Genomic DNA, 19,621 nt, shown 5'->3' with positions numbered 1-19,621 from the left:
AAGAACCCGAGGAAGTTATCAGTAGCTCGACTTGGTCTGAATTCCAATCCAATGTTGATTAAAAAGTTCAAATCTAAACTACACCTTAAACGATATTAGAACAAGGTGATACTTTGAAATAAAAAAAGATTTTCAAAATGCGCCGTCTGTGGGGATCGAACCCACGACCACGTGGTTAAAAGCCACGCGCTCTACCACTGAGCTAAGACGGCTGTTTTGTTTACCTTTTGAGCTTAAATATATTTGTATACTTGTATTAAGATTGGAAACATGATATCATTCCTTGTTTGGAAAGTTATGATTCCAGCAAAGTCATCCAAATTGTCTACCAGACTACCATATTCTGTTAAATAATTTTGCAAAAATATTTATACTTTATATACTGTAGAATTATCTTAGATTCTCCTGTGTTATTATTCATTGTTGATTCAAAGTTTAGAAGGTTATAATTAAGAGCAACAACACAAATTACCAACTTGATTACTTTAATATACTCATATATATTTCATCCGTTTCATATTATTTGCAACGATTTGACATAAAATGTGAGTAAAAAATGTCTAATCGTTACAAATAATATGGAGCAGAGGTAATATTTCTTTAAAGAAAGCAAGTTAACCGACATCTATGAAAAAGTACATAAAGATAAAGATCTATGACCACAAATGCAAAGGGGATATTTTTGAGTTACCATTATCATTAATGTTGTATGAAAGAAAGAAGCTTGAAGAGCAAATGCCAACTACCAGCTGCACCTTTTGTATTCTGCTTTGGTGCTTCCTGTATTTTAAACAACCAACTCCAAATTACCTTCATTTTCATCTAATTACAGATTTTAACCACTTCAAGTTTATTTGCTGTTGTTTCAATGTGATCAATATCAATAGTAGCAGTTTTTGCAACTGGATTATGGCAGGTAATATTTTATTATAATCTTTAATATTGGTAAAAATTTCATTTCCAATCTCATATTAGCAATTAAGCATTACTTATATTGCAAATGCTAAAAGAGTGAATTGTAAGGTCTTTACAGAATAAATAGAAGTAGAATAGGACTATCTTTAATTTGAAGCAAACTTTCATCTTAATTAGCAAGCACTACCCCACTTGCATTACCTTGTATCTCTCTTTGTTACAGGAGCTATGGAACAATCTATAAGCCTAGCTAATGTTAATGTATTGTTTATCTTTTGGCCTTTCATCCCAAGTCACTTAGACTTGGTACCTTAGCTTGTGTGCAATGTGTGGATCACATGAAAGTACACATCATCTCTTATCTTGATTTGTATGTTTTTCTTTTATTTTGTTTAAATTATTTAACTACTCCTTGATTAAGAGCATGTTTGGCATATTGCATTGTGCTAGTGGAAATGAAATCAATTAACCATTTTCGTTACCAATTAAGGATAATCAGGGTCTGTTCACATTTACTGAACTGAGCTGAACTGAAGTGATTGGAGCTGAACTGAACTGAATTGAACTGAAATGAATATTTTATGTGAGAGGGAAATTAAGAGCTGAACTGAACTGAACTGATTGAAGTTGAACTGAACTGAACTGAACTGATTGGAGCTGAACTGAACTGAAATTAAGTAAATGTGAACAGGCCCTCATTACTACTCATTTGTTACCTGTTTCAATCCTATGGTAGCAAAATTGTTTTCTTCCTCAATCCTCAGTTTGATACAACAAGAGATTACTTTCCTTAGGTACGAAATAACTAATAGTGGTAACACTTAACATTACTCTTCTTTCTTCTTCTTAGTTTTTAGTTCCCGGATTAATACAAAACACGCACTATGAATCTATGATAAGTTAGTTTTGATTAAGTGTTCATGTATCCATATTGCCCATGTAGGCGATGTAGCCTTGTCCAAAAGAGATGCCCTACCATAAGTTAGTTTTGATTAAATGCTGATACACCAAATCTTGTATGCATGTAACCGATATGAAATAAGTAACGATTGTGTTTGCACAATTTAGTAAGTGTGATGCAAGCACAACCAAAGTCTTGAAAAGAAATAAAGAAATCTTTACTAACTTTGCTTCAAAGAATACTGCAACCCCCTATATCTCTCTTTCTCCTTAAGAGTTTAACCAAATATAAAGCCACTTGCATTGTATGCATTATTATATAAAGTTAGCTGATCATATTCCTCTGACATGGCTTGGTGTGACAACATGGCAAGCCTCACAAAACTTAAGGGCTTCATAATCTTTTTATTGATGGCGATATTATTGCTACATGGTATCAGTGCAGACAATCAGTGTGGAATTGCTCCTGATGACGGGATTGATGCAGGGTAAACATTTACTATTAACGATCTTTATAACTGTCTTTTGTTTGATTTTGTTGGTATGTTATGTTCGAAACAACTTCTAACAATGGCTGTTATAATAATGTGATTAGGCTCTCTGAATTGGATGAGAATGCATGGACAATGGTGGAGAGGAAAGGGAGCCAATTCATTGTTAATGGTAAATCTTTCTACTTCAATGGGTTCAACACCTACTGGCTTATGGTCTTCGCTTCAGATCAATCTACTCGTGGAAAGGTAACCGAGGTCTTCAAACAAGCATCTTCTGTTGGTTTATCAGTCTGCAGGACGTGGGCTTTTAACGATGGCCAATACCGAGCTCTTCAGAAGTCCCCTTCAGTCTATGATGAAGAAGTTTTTAAGGTCCTTTTCTTCTTTGTTTCTATTCAAGATTTTATGCATAACCATAATAAGATCTGTTAAATGTAACTACAAATAAATCCGTCTGAATTTCTCACAGGGCTTGGATTTTGTTGTGAGTGAAGCAAAGAAGTACAATATCAGGTTGATTTTATCCTTGGTGAACAACTGGAGTGACTATGGTGGCAAACCACAGTATGTTAAATGGGGAAAAGATGCTGGCTTGAATTTGAGCTCTGAAGATGACTTCTTCTCTGATGCTACTCTCAAGACCTACTACAAAAATCATATCAAGGTTAGCTCTTTAGAAATCTTATATGATCTTTTACTGGCTTGGACCGAGTTATTGGTGTTAGATACTGGTATGTGTCTACTCAGACCAAGCTAATTCATGAAAATATTTCCGCTTATTCAAAAAAAAGTGTTAAGGGTCCATACCCATGTCCAATTCTCAAGGATCTAACACGAATACTCGAGTTGAATGAAGAGTCTAAGTAACATGTTTATAAAAAGCACAAATACTTTCGTCTGATGTCATACTTTCTTTACTGTAACTTGATTTATAGATGGTGCTAAGCAGAGTCAATACCTTTACCAATGTCACATACAAAGATGACCCAACCATTTTTGCTTGGGAGCTGATGAATGAGCCTCGCTGCACTTCTGACCCCTCTGGCGATAAACTACAGGTTCGTCTGATTCACCGATTTCCAGTGCCCTAACCTTTTTCATCTCTTTAAGTGAATGTTAAAGACATTTTCCATATGTTCACAGGCTTGGATACAAGAGATGGCTGCCTATGTGAAAAGTATTGATCCAAAACACTTGCTTGAGATAGGGATGGAAGGATTTTATGGTACCTCGACCCCTGAGCGGGCTCAGTTTAATCCAAATACATACGCCACACAAGTGGGAACTGACTTTGTGAGGAACCATCAGGTTTTAGGTGTTGATTTTGCATCTGTTCATATATATGCAGATTCTTGGTAAGTAGCATTACACCTGTTATTTTGCTCATCGTATCACATAGTTTTCTGTTTATATTTTACTGATGGAAACAAATTTTTTGACTTAGGATATCACCTACAATAACCGATGCACATCTCCAGTTCTATCAGTCATGGTTGCAAGCCCACATAGAAGATGCAGAGAAGTCAATCGGGATGCCTGTTGTGTTTGCAGAATTTGGTGTCTCTGTGAAAGATCCTGGGTACAACTCTTCTTTCAGGGACACAATTTATAACACAGTGTATAAAACTTTGGTGAATTCAGCTAAAAAAGGTGGAAGTGGAGCTGGAAGCCTTCTGTGGCAGCTCTTTCCTGAGGGCACCGATTACATGGATGATGGATATGCAATTGTTCTGACCAAATCTCAATCTTTAGCAGACATGATTGCTCTTAATTCTGCACGGCTAGAGCTCATTAGCTCAATATGTTCTTGGAACTGTCGCTGGGGTTGCAAGAAGAGGCTGCTTGGCCTAGATCCGGCAGTACTTTAATGGTGCTGTGTAAGGCTGTGCAAGCTTATTAGGAGACAAAAATTATCAAATACTAATTAAGTGATTATGGCTTCTTCTTGTATGCACTGTGAACAGGATGGCCTTTTAAAAGGCACATGTATATTGTATACACAATACACTTGCAGGTTAAAAAATTGCAACATAATACAGAAGTTATATAAGGATTATGTAAGTATCAAGAAGTAAGAAACATAATGTATTAACTATACATTAATAACAACAATTGACTATCTTATTTATCATAAAATCCTAAACTATACTTAAAAAGTATTATATTAGGAAATTAACATCAAAAAAAAAAAAAATTGAGGTCAATCACTAATAACAAAACCATAGAGTATCAAAAGTCACTTGACAAAATGACAATGTCTCTGCAAACTTCTGGATGAGTGTAAATTGCTAAAAGTACAATCAAAGTGAGCATGAGAATAACCTTTAGCAAAATTTACTATTTGGGTCAATTAGACAATAGAATGCAACTCCCTTTTCATTATTAGCTGCTTTTGGCAGGTTAATATAAGAGCAAAAGATAAAGCTTTTAGTACTTGCTCAATTACAATTCAAAAATTTAGCAAGGAAAAGACTTGCCTGAGTACATACAGAGCTTCTGGATAAAAAGGAAGTCACTCATTTGATTTTCCTTGACAATCAACAACTATAGATGTTTATGTATTCCATTGAGGGAAAGAAAAATGTATTGATATTCGAAGGAAGTTTTCAGAATTACACATGCCTCCTGTTGTATATAGCAAGGAAAAGACGAGCATCCTTATGCACGATCAGAATCTAGCTGATCTGAGAAAATTGACATAACCAACCTCTTTTTATCTACCATCTTTGAGGTAACATTAAAAAGTAATTAGTTAATTCATTGTTCTTCAAAACTCAAGACCAGTGAACGAAAGAAAGGTTTTTCTTCTGATGTGTTTTAAAAGTTAACACGAATTCAGGGAAGAAATTTCTGTGAAACAAGTGTGTGTAAACTCTCAACAAAAGCTCTGTTTGTTATTTGTATATTCATATTGGAAAAAGTTGCAATGAAATAGGTGGGAGGATATTACTGATGATACTTACAAAAATGAAAAGAGCCTTGAGAAAACAGGTGCACAAGATCCTGAAGGATTACTATCTGGTCAAGCTCAATCTAGAGAGAACTGCAGCTGCTTGATCACCACCAAGCAAGAAATAAGGATGTCTAAGAGCAGCAGCGGCTGATAAACGACCTCGTCTAAAGGATCCCCCCTCTGAGATAAGCTTTGTTACAAGGTCCCATCCTCTTCCCCTGTCCAGATCTAATATCCTTAGATCAGGCCTACTTCGAGTGCGCTCCCTCCAGCGGTTTAAATCATATCCTACAGACTTCAATTCATTGTTAAAGTTTTTTAAGCCTGCTGTGGACCTCAGAGATGGTACAGCCATTTGCAGAAGAACTATCCCAGCTGAATACATATCAAATAGATCAGGGCTATTGAGCTGCAAATCACATGTGGCCGATATCAACATTACACTATAGATGAAAAATCAAAAGCTTGAGGAGAATTATGACAATTACAGCAAATGGAAGTAGGATAAAATATAATCTTGGAGCCATCATTCTGACCAATTTTGATATATTTCATTTCACATGATAAATAATGGTCAGAACTTCTGATTTTCTGAATGTATTAGTCCTAATGTAAACTAATTAACCTCTCAGTTGAGCTTAATTTTGCAGGGAAAAACATATATTAGAGGAGATGTTGAATACCTGCCATAGGATTGGAGAAAGTAATGCAGCAATAGGCTCTGGAGGCGGCCTTGGGGTTTCCTCTGGGAGTACATACAGTTCAGGAGGGCAATAGTCAGGGTCCAGCAGACCCCGATCTGGGACATAGTTCTTACCAATACGAAGATCAGCTGCTGCACCAAAATCTATGAGCTTGATCTGTCCTTTCTTGGTCACTACTAAGTTTGCTGGCTTTACATCCCGATGAACAATGCCAGTGTCATGAATTTTCTTCAAAGAAGCGATTATCTGTCTCATTATTTGCTTGATGATCAATGCATTGCGCTCAAGAGAATCCATTCCTTCTAATGCTCGACCAAACATGATATTCTCTAAATTCACAGGAAAGTTACGGTCTTTCATGTAATCTGCAAGGTCTAGATCTCCCTGTGTAGAGAGTATTGTTATCTTAGCTAATTTGTAAAAGCAACTCCTGCAAATAAAACTTTTCCTTTTTTTTATTTCTTTTCTATGTGTGTGGGGGATGGGATACCTCATATTTCCAAACAAGGCACTTTCCACCTTTTGTATACTGTGAGTTTGTTTTGTCAGCTATAAAGCTTCCAAGAAAATCAGCACAGGTTTCTGGAGCAGCTCTTGATAACCTGTAATTAAACCACTCCTCAAAATCACCACATTCTTTGGCCCCTTTAACTCCAAGCTTTACCTAACAGATGAATGGTATAAAGAAAATAAATATCTAACAACCTAATTCACAATATTGATGCTGATGACAAACAATAGTTTTCGCTATGCACCATCATTTGAATAAAGCTGTAACAATCTAGATGAGAAAAGCCAAAAGCTTGATCAAGTTTGAAGAGATGATTGTAATTTACTACTCAAAGCCAAATTGACTAACCAACTTTCAAGTCCAAAACCATATAGCTAACCAGTTCCACAAATGCTGATAACTTGATAACAAAAGGGAGAGTATAAACTTACCTGCTTTAATATAACCTTTTCCTTGAATCTCTTGTCAGATTCAAGAACTTTTGCCATGCTCCTCTTGGACACATTTTCTCCCACATTTACGTTCTTTGGCAGAACTACCCCAGAATAGACCACACCAAAGGAACCCTCACCTATCTTATCAGTAATCAGAAAATCCGACCTCTTTAGTGTCCTTCTGCCTGTCAAGGTATCAAAACCCACTTGCAAAGGAGCTAGAATGTATGCATCAATGGCTCCAATAAGCACTCCAGGCCTTGCAGTCAGGTATATCCAAGCCAAACCAGCAAACACCGCGATTCCCCACCTTTCAGATTCCGGTAATGTATCAGCAATCTCCTGTATTTCTACAAAACTAGAACCAATAACCGGTAAAGCAGCAACTGTATCTGCCAACCCATCTATTATATTATCTGAAAATGCATTGCACTTGACATTGATTCTTTTCGGTCGGTTGATGAAGGAAAAGAAATGGTTTTGCTTGATGGGTTTAGTGAAGGAGAGAGAAAGGGACTTAGGATGTGCACTTGTAGCTGGAGAAAGCAAAGCAGAAGCCATAGGTTTCCAAAGAAGAGCTTGATGATGTTTGGGTGGTAAACTGAGATGCACAATAGAACTGTCAGCAGTGGATGATCTTTTGCCACGTGTCAGTCCCTATATTATACATTTAAATAGTTACATGTGGAGAAAGATAAAACAGCAAATTCCTCAAAGTCTGAAGATAGCAAAACTGCTGATGGCATCTTCTGATTAGGACCATTATAACCTTTCTTGACCCTTGGTGAAAAAAGGGCCCAGAATTTGTTTCAACTTTCAACTGTTCCTGTTGGTCTGTCTATATCTCTGATGTTTATCATGGTAACAACAAAAAACATCCTAATAGTACATATAGAGGCACACATTAATGATTGCACAACCTTAAATTTGGATTAAGTCTCACATAAAACTTTGGAAACCATCAGTCATGATGGAAAGTTTGCTTTGAATACAATTAAACATTGGAGAAGAAACTACCCAAAGGGCTTACATAGTCAAATTGATTCATACATAGAACATCTCCATGGAAATTTAGACATATAAAAGTAGGGAGCTGAAGTCAAGCACGCTCGTTCAGGGGACTCATCCTCTGAAGGAAACTTGCAGCTGGTCTCACGTATGTAAAGTCCTTGAAGAGTAGAATCCCATTGCCATTGGGACTTGCGGCAGGAGAAATTACAACAGGCATGTCAGTCCAGCATTTTTCGAAGTTAGCAGTACAGAGTTTTCCATCAACTTCTGGGCGGAAGCTTGGTGGAAGTTGCTTTGCTTCTAGTTTCTTCCAGTTAATTGGCTTAAACCACTTATGGAGCTTCACTTCCTCGCTTGCTGTTACTCCATTGCCTAGACGTTTGGTTGGATCTTTTTGCAAAAGCTGTGGAACAAAGATGCTCATTCAGAACCTTCTTCAGCATATAGAAAGCACCCAGTAAATAAGTTCAGGACAATATAAAAATATATTACCCCTTTTAACAGAGAATGCGCTTCACTAGTTAAGAAAGCTGGTAGCTTGATCTTATCTTTTATAATCTTCTTCTGGATCTTGTCCCTGTTACCACCAAAGAAAGGAGGCTGCACGACCAACAGTCATCTTATAAGACTCGGGTAATAGATTTCAAATGTGGGCTAAAAGGGTCACAGCATTACTAAAAATCAGGTTGCAATTGCATAAAGATGCTAATAGCAGTATAACCAACTATTCAATTGTGGTTTCTGAACACTCAAGCTAAAGATGCTGAGAGCAGTATAACCACCTTCACAAAATAGTCTAAGCTCCTTAAAGTTCTATTCATCACGGATTTGATACAATATATCTGAATTGCTTCTCATAGAGCATTTTAGAACTGGATGATTTTATAATTTAGATTCCAAAGTTGCATCTATTTCACTAAATGCAGGACGAACATACATAACTATGCATTAATACATTCATGAGTCTCACAGCTATACCTGACCAGTAAGCATCTCAAAGATCAAGACACCTACACTCCACCAGTCTGCAGCCTTGTCATGGCCCTTCCCAAGAACAATTTCAGGTGCCATATACTCCACTGTCCCACACAAAGAGTTCGACCTCCCATTCTCTTCCATTTCTTTAGCAAGACCAAAATCAGTTAACACAACCTGCAACATAAAGATAAAGTCAACACAGCTTGAAAATCAGCAACCATGTTATGTTACAGAGAAGCAGTAAGAGATATACATGGCCATCTGCATCAAGTAGGATATTTTCAGGCTTCAGATCTCTGTGCATTATGCCGTTCACATGGAGATGAGAAACTGCAGAGACAATTTCGGCAGCGTAGATACGGGCTAGATCTTCCCTGAAAGCATAACATTGTTTAATTGATTTTGCACAGAACAGTGCCAGCTATCAACAAACAGGATCTAAAAGAGGTACACACCTGAAAAGACCATGTTTCTCAAGCTGAAAGAAAAGGTGTCCCCCATTTATAAAATCCAGCACTAGGTACAGTCTGTATTTGGTCTGCAGGCAAGCAAAAGAAAGGCTAAGTAAGTATAACATTAATTAAATCTACAATGTTACATCAAATAACAACCACCTCTATTTTCTTAAAAAAATTGAACACTCCTAAATTTCCATTGGATGAATAAAAAAAATATAAGGACTAGAAGGCACTGTAAAAAACACATAACAAGATTGGAATTACTTGAAATGAGTATCTGAGCTGGACAATGAAAGGATGACCAATCTTTGTCAAAATGTCCCTCTCTGCTTTCATATACTCAGCATGGTTCTTTTCCATTATCTTATCCTTTCGCATGACCTTCATTGCATATATTTCAGAAGTACCCTTCTTGAGCACCTGGTATACCTTACCAAATGCACCTTGCCCGACCACTTTCATTATCTCAAAATCATCAAGGCCAACTTTCTGGTCCTTTGTCAATAATAGATCATCATTCAAGGAGTCCAAAGGCTTTGCATCATCGTCTGTAGAGATTTCTGAAACTTCATCAATAGTTTTTCCATTCACACACTCCAATAAGTCATCTGCTTCCTCAGTCTCAAGACAGAGCTTACTGAGCTTCAATGACTGACTAATGCAAGCAGTAGGGCCAACAAGAGAATGTGATCGCCTGTACACAACAACTGGGTCATCATATACAAGTTCACTCACATCAGCACCTGTAGTTTCTAAATCCCCTTCATTCACTTCAACAGGAAACTGCCCTGGTAGAGGACCAAAAACATCAGAAAAATCAAACTCATCATCATCGGCAGGAACAGCATTTGGAGGGTTAACAGGACGCAGAAACTGGCTCCGAAAGGATTTGTGGCTCTCACTCAAAGCAGAGAACTGAGAAGAAACCATGCTGTCAAATTACAAGACAAGGATAAGTGATGCAGATGGTCAAGTCCACACACAACTAAGGAACAATAGACAATAGGCGTAATGCTGATGGACTCCTGTCAATGGCCTGGACAAGAAGGAAGTTCACGTAAACAATAAGATCTCCCAAAAACTTAGCCAGTAGAGATACCAAAATCCAGAGAAAGAAACTGTTCTTGTTTCCCGGAATGCAGGAAACCACGGATGTCACAGATGTTCTCGAATTCATGAAGTACAGGTACCAAATCTGCAATACAATTAATAGATAACATGTAAGTGGAAAGAACTGTCGCAAAATGATTGGGTGCGCCAAAAGTAAAGACTACAACAAAAGGAACGAGAATTATTCTCAACACTTGTGACTTGTGAACAATTTGCAAAACTTCATATACCATGGTTTTATAGCATTGAAAAAGGTGCAAAGCAGCAAATATCCAAGCAAGCACTCGTAATTCAAACAATCTGAGTATAATTTAACCCTGAACCCAAATTACAACCAACAAAAAGATGATACAGTTTCATTTGAAAATCCCTGGTTCTCAATCACTGATATGCAATCAAATTAGAGCTCACTCTTTTTTCCTTTAATTTTTTATCAATCTGTGTTCTAACACAAATTAGAGCTCAAAACAAAGACACCAACACCAAGAAAATGTCTACAAACCCTAATTCAGCAAATCCTAAAACAGCATTCAATTTAACAAGTAAGAAACAGATCTAAGGTGCCCAAGTAGCATTTCATGAAACCCAACTCATAATTTCAACAAAACAACAATAATTCATAATTATAAAACAGAAATTCAAACAGATTTCTTCTCAATTACAGTAAAGAAAGAACAAACCCACCAAAAAAGAAAAAGAAAAAAAAAAACCAACCTTTAATGCAGGTTGAAATCAACAAAGAGAACAAAAATATAGTAGCACATTCTTAAATAAAAATTAGCAAATTAAACAAAATTCAAAAGAATAAAAGATGAGAGGATCACCTGAGAAGAAGGGTGTGCGAGGAGAGAGAAACGGAAATGCGATGAATCGGAACAGATTTGTGGCGTATCCTTCTAACTTCGTTTCCTGTCAACTCGTCTTTATATTTCTTTCTAAATTATTTTTATTTATTTATTTATTTATTTATTTATTTATTTATTTTTTGAGATCTTAAATTAATTAATTAACTAACTACGCTTTCATACGTTTGACGCTTTTTGATTTGTAACACGTGATTGACATTCTAGTGGATGGTGAGCCACTTATTATGAATTCTCAAAATTATAGAATATGCTTTTATGGCCTCTCTTTTAATGCCAAATTTTAGAATATGCTTTCTCATTGCTTGCTAACGTTACTTAGCCATGCATTTCTTTTTTTTTTTCCTTTACTTTCTTTAAATTAATTTTGGCAAAATTGAGTGCAACACCCTAAAATATGACTTAAGTGCACTAAACATTCTAAATTTTGCGTAGTCGCCAAAACACCACCAACTATAGTATTACGTGTGTCACGTGCCTTAAATGAAAAATTATACCCACTTATTTTCACCGAAGGAAGTGAATCTTCACTCTCTGTAACAGTTTAAGGAAATGGTGAACATTTCTCATCCACTTAGCACACGCGGATTTACTCCCTCGGTCCCTCCGATGAAATAAATGGCTATAGTTTTTCTTTTAAAGCACATGTCGCACCTAACACCATAGTCGGTGGTGTTTAGGCTACCACACAAAGTTCAAGGTACTCAGTGCACCTTAGTCATAATTCAGGGTGTTGCGGTCAATTTTTACTATAATTTTTCAAACTTTTAAATGTCACTGGTCAATAGGCAGTTAGGCACACCATGTGGCCAATTATTATAGGGATTGAATCTTCAGTGTTATAAGAGTTGCTTGGTCAGTGTTATAAGGGTTATTTCGTCATTGTTATAGAGGTTACACTGTCAACGTTAGCGGTTACTCGGTAGGTATTACAAGAATTACTAATCAATATTATAGGGATTACTTTGTCTGACCACATAGTGTAGCTATCCGTACACAAAATGGTTGTTATAATAATAATAATAATAATAATAATAATAATAATAATAATAATAATAATAATAATAATAATAATAATAATAATATAATAATATAAAATTGGAGCCTGCTTCATTATTCTCCATGAGATGATGTAAGGTTCTGTATAGACCTATTTTAAGTCTCTAACCTTCAGTCCTTAGCTTTGATTGCATTATTTTAAGAAATGAAGTAAAAGTGTTGTATATAGGGTTACACTTTGTTTAGGTCCAAATAACTTATTTGGGCCGGTCATCAAATGGCCCAATGCCAAAGGGTTCAACCCACCAAATGTCAAAGTCCATGCCAAATTAGTAGAGGCCCAAGCCCATATATGTCTTAAGGGTCCATTTGTCCATCTAAAGTATAAATCTATTAACTATTACTAAAATAAAACATGCTGACATCATTAAGGGACACATTTTCCTGTTTTAACTATTTTTGACATCATCCTTTTTTTTTTCCCTTCTATATTCCAAAACTAATTAAATACAGTACTTCTTTCAAAATTATTAATGAGATTATGATCACACTTTTTTCGAATATAAAATTGACAACTATTTAAACAAATAATAACTACTTAATCCGTGCTACGCATGGGACTAAACTAGTACTCCTCTATTCACCCAAGTAAAGGTATTCAATTCAAGCCTCAAGCATTTTTTAAAATTCTCTTGCATAGCATTTATATTTCTCTCATGTTAATTGTATTGACTTTCGTATCGGAGGGGCATTCCTTACCAAAATATCCAAGTCCAATTTATGTGCTTTGTTACATGAAACATTCGGCCCAATCATCCCTCAAACCGATCTCGTCTTTAGCCCACTGACAAATAACTTTTCAGGTCCACGTTGTTTTTCACCTAAAACACAAATTTTACAAATGGGGTTATTGGAGAGAAAGGTAAAGCAAGTAGTGCAAGTGAGAATTTATACTACTATATGTATTTGAATAATGGAGAAATCTAAAAGGGATCTCCCAAAAGGGAATAATATAAGCACAAAGAAGAAGAAAAAAAAAAAAGAAAGATACTCAAACAAAACGGGTTAAGAAATAGAGAGAAGATAATTGTGTACTTAAAGAAAATATTAAGGATAAATAGAGAGAAAATTCTCTAGTTAACTTTTGTATGTGTACTTTCTCTTTAGAATTTGTTAAGAACACTTGGAAAGTGAAATAAATTACATAAAAGATCACTTGGGGAAATTTATCCCATCATTTTATATAAGCTTAAGCCTATTTCACCTCTATTCATTTAATATCGTGGAATCATTTATACAAGCTTAATACTCCCTCTGTTTTAATATGATAGTCGCATATGGAATCAATCACATAAAATAAGAAAATAAGAATATTTGGAATCTAGCATTATAGTAAAAACAATTCACAAATAGTTTTGCCTTATTTAATATTTTTTTAGGAAAGCATTAGCTATAATAATTGCATAAATCATGGGAGTAATTTCTTTACTTAGAGTCATTTCATTAATTCACAATCAATTAATCTAAGCAATCAAAATTTATTATGTATAAAATAAGAAATAAAAACTAAGTTAAAAGTAGAATACATTCAATATGGGTAGATCTTTTTGAAACGGCTAAAATGGTATATGGGACTAACAAATTGAAACGGAGGGAGTACTAATCTACACTACCTCTTTTTTCTTAATAAACGTATCATTTTGACTTTTTACACTGCTAAATTCTAAATTTGACCATTTTAAGTTTTAACTACCAATGTACAATGATAAATGTCATTAATTTTGTTGTTATTAGGTTGAATTCAACATATATTATCAAATTTTCTTAATTTTTGCCACTATATTTAAATTTACTAAGATAAATTTATAATGAATTGTTAGCATCTACACTTAGTATTTAAAAAAACAAACCAAAAAAGACATATGTCATCATTCTATTACACTTTCCTATCATCTTCTTCAACTCAATGTCCCACATGTCGTTTTATATTTTTTATTTTTAATTATACAATTCTTCTTAACTCTAAACACTTTATCTTCATCTCCCCTCTTTAATTCAACCTTTTTATTTTCTCTTATTGATTTTAGTCCCTCCATCTTCTTTCTATTAAGTCTCATTTTAAATTAAAGTCCCAAAATTTTTATTTCTTTAATTATGTTTTCAGTTACATATTACATTCATAATTATTTATTGGTATTTTCTCACTCATTTCTCAATGCAATTTTCTATGAACAAGTCGTGCATTGCACGAGACAGAAGGCTAGTTAATATTTAAACTTATGACCTCATGCTTATTATACTTTTATTTCAACCACTACTCTAATGACACATCTCATATTCTCATATCTATAGTTGTTAAAAAGAGTTAATCATATTCATAGACTTGAAGTTTAACGAAGCAAATTTATAATTTTAAATACTAGATATTGGATAATATATTTTGATGCTCAATAATGATTGAAAAAATATATTTTAATCGTACGAGTACTGAAGTAAATGCAACTAATTTTATCTATATTTGTATTTTATCACGTAATATTATTATAAAACCTCATTTATAATATACATATAATGAATGACCGGAGGCATTGTTTGGGCCAAAAAACCAGTTTTCATTTATTTCTGAATGCATTTTAGTTTTAAATTTTGGAAGAATAAGTTCAAATAATTGTTGATAACATTGATAAAGAATATCCAAATCAAAGTTCAATTTACAACTAAAATAATTTATGAAAAATTCAGGTATATGTTCAATTACATTTAAAACGATGTTAGGCCCTTATCTGATCTGATTCAATTAATCAATTTGACTAAATTTTGACGTTGTATACACACTATGCGTTTTATTTACTAGTATAATTAATCAAGTAAATAATATATAAAACCCTTATAAATCCCACTGTGTTCTACGGAGTACTAGTATGATTGCATGGCTTGTTTAGTTGTTTGGCAAAAGTTGATGCTTGTCATTTGTTGGTTGTTGAATAATTTGTTTGGCAAATTGATAGAATTAATTGTTGGAATTGATCAGATTTAGTTAATTGTTAGCATTACTTGTCCATAATGATAATTGTTATAATAAGTCGTTGGATGTTAGAAGTCAAAATGTATATGTACACTTTACATTAGTTAGGTTTTACTCATTTTGAATGTTTATTTGAATGTTGCATGGTAATAAATACTTTCTAGTATATAAGAGCATATTTTTCCGGTACAAGGAAGCCGATAAAATCTATTAAATAATATTAAAACACAATATTGCTGACATCATTCCTTCCCCAAATTATACACATGTCACTCTCATATTAATTTTTTTCCCGCCAATTTGCTATGATGATGTCATTATTTTATTTTTAACTTTTACCTTTGTTTTTTTTAATCTAATAAACCTTTCATATGTTCTATCCTAGTTTTGTCCCTACCGAGTCCTTTTTTTTTTATGTTAATATTTCAATGTTCAAAAGTGTTCATTGCGATTTGTTTTTTTTTTGTATTGCGCAAGTAATATCCTAGCGTAGAAAATACTTTTCACGTATACAAAAAAAATTATGGAGTAGAAAACTTTCTTTCTCCGTATAATAAACTAATCTCAAAAAAAAAAAAAAAACTAATCTCAAAATGTGTTTGTTTAAAAACCGTGCATCACACGGGAACTAAACTAATAGTGTACCAAAAGAAGACCTAGCATGGCTTTTAATTGAAATTATCTAATTTGAATCCAAACTATGAAAGTATTATGTGATTTATTTATTGACGGTAATATTTTTTGTTGTTGTTTAGAGGGCCACAAAGGTAAGGGTGAGAATATATCCTAGGATTTCCTAAAATCGAGGGGGAAATTCTAACCACTTAAGCTATCTCTCACTCTCTTATTAACCGTTATATTTAAATCATAATTAAATTAATTAATACTAAATAATTCATCACCTAGACACATACACACAATACTCCAAACGAGTTCGAACTTTGGCCCTATTATCTTCACCTTAAAAAAATAATATATCAAAGAGCTCAAAGAAAAAATGTAATCCTTTCTCTCTCTAGCTGAGAGCTTCTCCCACTAAACTTGTGGGTTTTTTTGTTCTTCAATTAAATTTTGAATACTTTTTTGTTCTCTTCTACTCCATGCAACCAATCACCTTCTAGTTCTTCCCTCTTGTCAGTCTTATGATTTGCAAAACTCTTCTCCTTCTCTTTGTTCTTCGTACCACCAATCACAGATAATCTGATTTTTCACTCTTCCATTCTCATCTCCTGTCAGCAATTTTACAAATCATTGCATTAATTCAAACAAGTTAAACTATTCAAACTCCTTTTCCTGCCACTTGGCTTGCATGAAAATTTGTTTATCTAGCCAAGACACTTATAAATTGCTCCCAATTTCTTGCTATTCCTCACCAATCTGCTCCTCTTCCTCTTCTCCTTTTTCTGCTATATGGCTTCTTCCCCTCCGTATAGACACCCTAATCACAGGGATGAATCTCGCTCAAACAAATCTCTTCGAATGGGTGGTGTTGCTAAACCACCACCTAATTTTTCTTTTATAGGGCCTATCAACTACAATCAGTGTGCTATTGGAAGATTTGTTGGTGCTAATCCCCCTCCTGCTGCTTATATCCAACATATAGTTAATCAAAAGTGGAGGAGGAGGGGCTTCATTAAGGTGCATAACTCTGGTGTTTTTTTTTTTTTTTCTTTATCTTTTTGAATGCTACAATATTTCAGATCTTGCAGGAATTATTCGTGTTCAATCTGCTATTTTCAATGGAAGAATTATCAATCTCAGGAGGTACCATCGTTCCTTCAGCCCTCAACTCATTAATTTTAACTCTACTTCTCTGTGGGTAAGGATTCATGGTCTTCCTTTTCTTTATTTAACCCGTGAATGGGCTACTCAAATTCTCTCTCATGTTGGTTATATTCAAGAATTTGAATTCAAGGGTGAGGGATTACCTCCTTCTGCTGATATGCGTGTTAAGATGGTGATTGATCTTTCTCAACCTCTTATTCCTGGCTGTTTTGTTCCTCTAGAAGGTGACCGGATTATCTGGGTTCACTTTCGTTATGAGGGTATTTTCCGTTTTTGTACAAACTGTGGTTTTGCAGGACATTCGGAGACAAAGTGTCGTATTACAGAGGAAGTGGCAGCACGGAGGCTGAAAAGCCGTGTTGCTGCTATTGAAAGACAGGGTATGAGGGTATTATATGGCCCTCGTAACTCCACTTATTACTCTAATCTCATTCGAGGCCTTCCTATTAGGGAGAGGTACAGAAATCCTGAAGCCAATTTGGTTCGACCTGAGGAACCGGAAGATGTTCCCATGGAAGATCGCAATCTAAGCGGCGATGGTGGTTCTGATTCTGAGGATTCAAGTGACAACTCAGGAGGTAGTGGAGGCTCGGCTGGATATTACACAAGCTCTGACAATCTTTCTGACTCGGCGGTGGGGCTGCTAACAGAGCGGTGTCTCTTCCAGGTACGCGGTTGGGGCTGGGCAGAGACCCGTATGCTCAATTTTACCCTGCTGATCGATCAAATGATAGGGATTCTCCTCGGTTTTCTAATGAATTAACTCGTGTGGTACAATCTTTCTCTACTCATGTTTCTTCTGTAAATTTGCTATCTGCTGCTGTGCATATTTCTTCAGGTGATTGCCCTCGTGTGGTGGACCAACCACCAGACCTCTCTTTAAATTTGAATCACAGCTCTGCTACGAGTTTACCTCCTCTTCTGTCTTCTGCTAATCTGGTGAACAGATCCACTCTCATGCCTCCTATAACTTCGAATTTCGAAGTTGGAGAATCATCTTCAAGACCCACTCTCTTTTATCGAAGACGAGGGAATGACGGAAGGGTTGCTCTGCCCAACCTCTCCATTGCTGCTCCGCCGCCGTCGAGTTTACCTCAACCCTCTTTGCAACTCTTAAATTTGATGCCAGAACCTACTGTCACTCTTATTTCTCCTCCTGAAAATGAAATTACAAATGTTGCTAACTGTTTTATTCAAGCAGGGAAACAATTAGCCCGATCTTTGCGGCTATCGGGGTCTCGTGTTCATCCATGGTAACGAGCTTCGCAACCCCCTTTTCTTCCTTTTTCTCCTTCAACGTTTGGTGGTGGGCTTCCTAACTTACCTCTGACTGAGTTTGACCCCCCAAATTCGCCGGTGTTGCCGGTGGCTGCTATCAATGTCGACGCTCTCTTCAACTCTCCAACACAGCTCTCGAAGGAAATTCATGTTATCAGCTCTGATTCTGAGAAATCAATTGCAATTGGGCGTTATACCCAATCCGAGGGAGGCTATAATTTCAGAGAAAGCTTCTCGGATCTCAGATGGGGTGAAAAAAACCGCCTGAAAACTCTTAACAGGTGGTCGGACAAAGGAGCTTTCGCTTTATGGCGAAGGAATGCTTCTGGGCAGCAAGTTTTTAAATCTAAGGCTATTTCTGATGATGATATGGCGCGTCAATGGGGTTTGCAGGTGGATGCCGACATCATGGATCGAGCTAGAAAGCGCAAATCGCCATCTCCTTCTTCTCTGGACTCAACAGGCTCAAATAATATGAAAAAACTGAGAATTGCTCCTTTTGTTGCTAATAGAATGAATGCTGCTGTAGGAATGGATTGGGAACCTAACCAACAATTAATTTGCCCCGAGTCAATCCCGAATGATGAGGTCGCTGCATCGGTTCAGCACCCGATGGTTTTATGAAGTGTATTTCTTGGAATTGTAGGGGTCTCAATGATCCACACGCCCCTACACGTCCTTATCTTGTGTGGCTTGTTATTTCAAAAAAACCTATGTTTTTATTTTTATCGGAAACTAAAGTAGATGTTGATGTAGCTAGACCTTTACTTGATTTATTCTCCCCTACTACCTCTTTTGGAGTTGATGCTTTAGGTTCTAGGGGAGGGCTTATGGTTTTTGTTTGGTCTAGTTCTACGGTGACTTGTGTTTTCTCCTCTACAAAATCATCCTTTGTAAGATTGTTGACCCTAATGATGAAATTAAGCATATAGCTTTTGTTTATGGTGCTCCGTCTCTTGAAGATAGGGTTTTAGTTTGGCATGAGCTTTCCTTAATTATCCAAAATTACCCTAAATGTCTTTTAATTGGTGACTTTAACCAATTAGAATTTTTAGAAGATAAATTGGGAGGAAATAATTCAATTAGAGGAGTGGATGATTTTATTGATTGGAGGTTTTATAACGAAGTCTTTGATGTTCCATTCTCAGGGCCAAGGTTTACTTGGACAAATAATAGAATTAACTCAGATTTGATTTTGGAAAG

The 19,621-nt window shown here is 35.6% G+C and overlaps 4 protein-coding genes and 1 non-coding gene across 7 annotated transcripts; 2 read left to right on the top strand and 3 right to left on the bottom strand.

Moving 5' to 3' along the window:
• Window positions 1–140: 140 nt before the first annotated feature.
• On the bottom strand, window positions 141–212 carry TRNAK-UUU. The gene has a single exon. It is a non-coding gene; the product is annotated as a tRNA-Lys (tRNA).
• Window positions 213–688: 476 nt separating this feature from the next.
• On the top strand, window positions 689–4,359 carry LOC110690728 (mannan endo-1,4-beta-mannosidase 6-like). Of its 2 annotated transcripts, none has more exons than XM_021867605.1 (7): window positions 689–916; window positions 2,261–2,303; window positions 2,411–2,681; window positions 2,779–2,973; window positions 3,245–3,367; window positions 3,453–3,664; window positions 3,754–4,359. In XM_021867605.1, the coding sequence occupies exons 1-7, from the start codon at window positions 703–705 to the stop codon at window positions 4,175–4,177; spliced, it is 1,482 nt and encodes a 493-aa protein (XP_021723297.1). In that variant the 5' UTR covers window positions 689–702; the 3' UTR covers window positions 4,178–4,359. The 2 variants fall into 2 exon arrangements, with proteins under 2 accessions (XP_021723297.1, XP_021723299.1); XM_021867607.1 differs by having other exon boundaries at window positions 2,190–2,303.
• Window positions 4,360–4,441: 82 nt separating this feature from the next.
• Window positions 4,442–7,568, bottom strand: LOC110690727 (serine/threonine-protein kinase STN8, chloroplastic-like). 2 transcript variants are annotated; one of them, XR_002505149.1, is made up of 5 exons: window positions 6,909–7,568; window positions 6,457–6,630; window positions 5,946–6,350; window positions 5,273–5,671; window positions 4,442–4,993 (listed from the first exon to the last, which is right to left on the bottom strand). XR_002505149.1 is itself a non-coding variant. In XM_021867604.1 (4 exons), the coding sequence occupies exons 1-4, from the start codon at window positions 7,470–7,472 to the stop codon at window positions 5,324–5,326; spliced, it is 1,491 nt and encodes a 496-aa protein (XP_021723296.1). In that variant the 5' UTR covers window positions 7,473–7,568; the 3' UTR covers window positions 4,442–5,323. The 2 variants fall into 2 exon arrangements, 1 of the variants encoding a protein (XP_021723296.1); XM_021867604.1 differs by having other exon boundaries at window positions 4,442–5,671.
• Window positions 7,569–7,819: 251 nt separating this feature from the next.
• LOC110690729 (serine/threonine-protein kinase AtPK1/AtPK6-like) lies at window positions 7,820–11,756 on the bottom strand. Its single transcript, XM_021867608.1, has 7 exons — window positions 11,293–11,756; window positions 9,623–10,553; window positions 9,356–9,438; window positions 9,154–9,274; window positions 8,901–9,074; window positions 8,415–8,522; window positions 7,820–8,325 (listed from the first exon to the last, which is right to left on the bottom strand). Exons 2-7 carry the CDS (start codon window positions 10,286–10,288, stop codon window positions 8,011–8,013), a joined length of 1,467 nt encoding a protein of 488 aa, XP_021723300.1. The 5' UTR covers window positions 10,289–10,553; window positions 11,293–11,756; the 3' UTR covers window positions 7,820–8,010.
• A 5,009-nt stretch (window positions 11,757–16,765) lies between these two features.
• LOC110690797 lies at window positions 16,766–19,360 on the top strand. Its single transcript, XM_021867685.1, has 2 exons — window positions 16,766–16,915; window positions 16,959–19,360. The coding sequence occupies exons 1-2, from the start codon at window positions 16,766–16,768 to the stop codon at window positions 17,901–17,903; spliced, it is 1,095 nt and encodes a 364-aa protein (XP_021723377.1). The 3' UTR covers window positions 17,904–19,360.
• The last annotated feature ends 261 nt before the right edge of the window (window positions 19,361–19,621 follow it).

Source organism: Chenopodium quinoa, unplaced genomic scaffold, assembly GCF_001683475.1.
Source record: "Chenopodium quinoa cultivar QQ74 unplaced genomic scaffold, ASM168347v1, whole genome shotgun sequence".
NCBI lineage: Eukaryota > Viridiplantae > Streptophyta > Magnoliopsida > Caryophyllales > Amaranthaceae > Chenopodium > Chenopodium quinoa.
The sequence above is the reverse complement of the archived record's forward strand: the minus strand, read 5'-3'. Positions and strand labels throughout refer to the sequence as shown.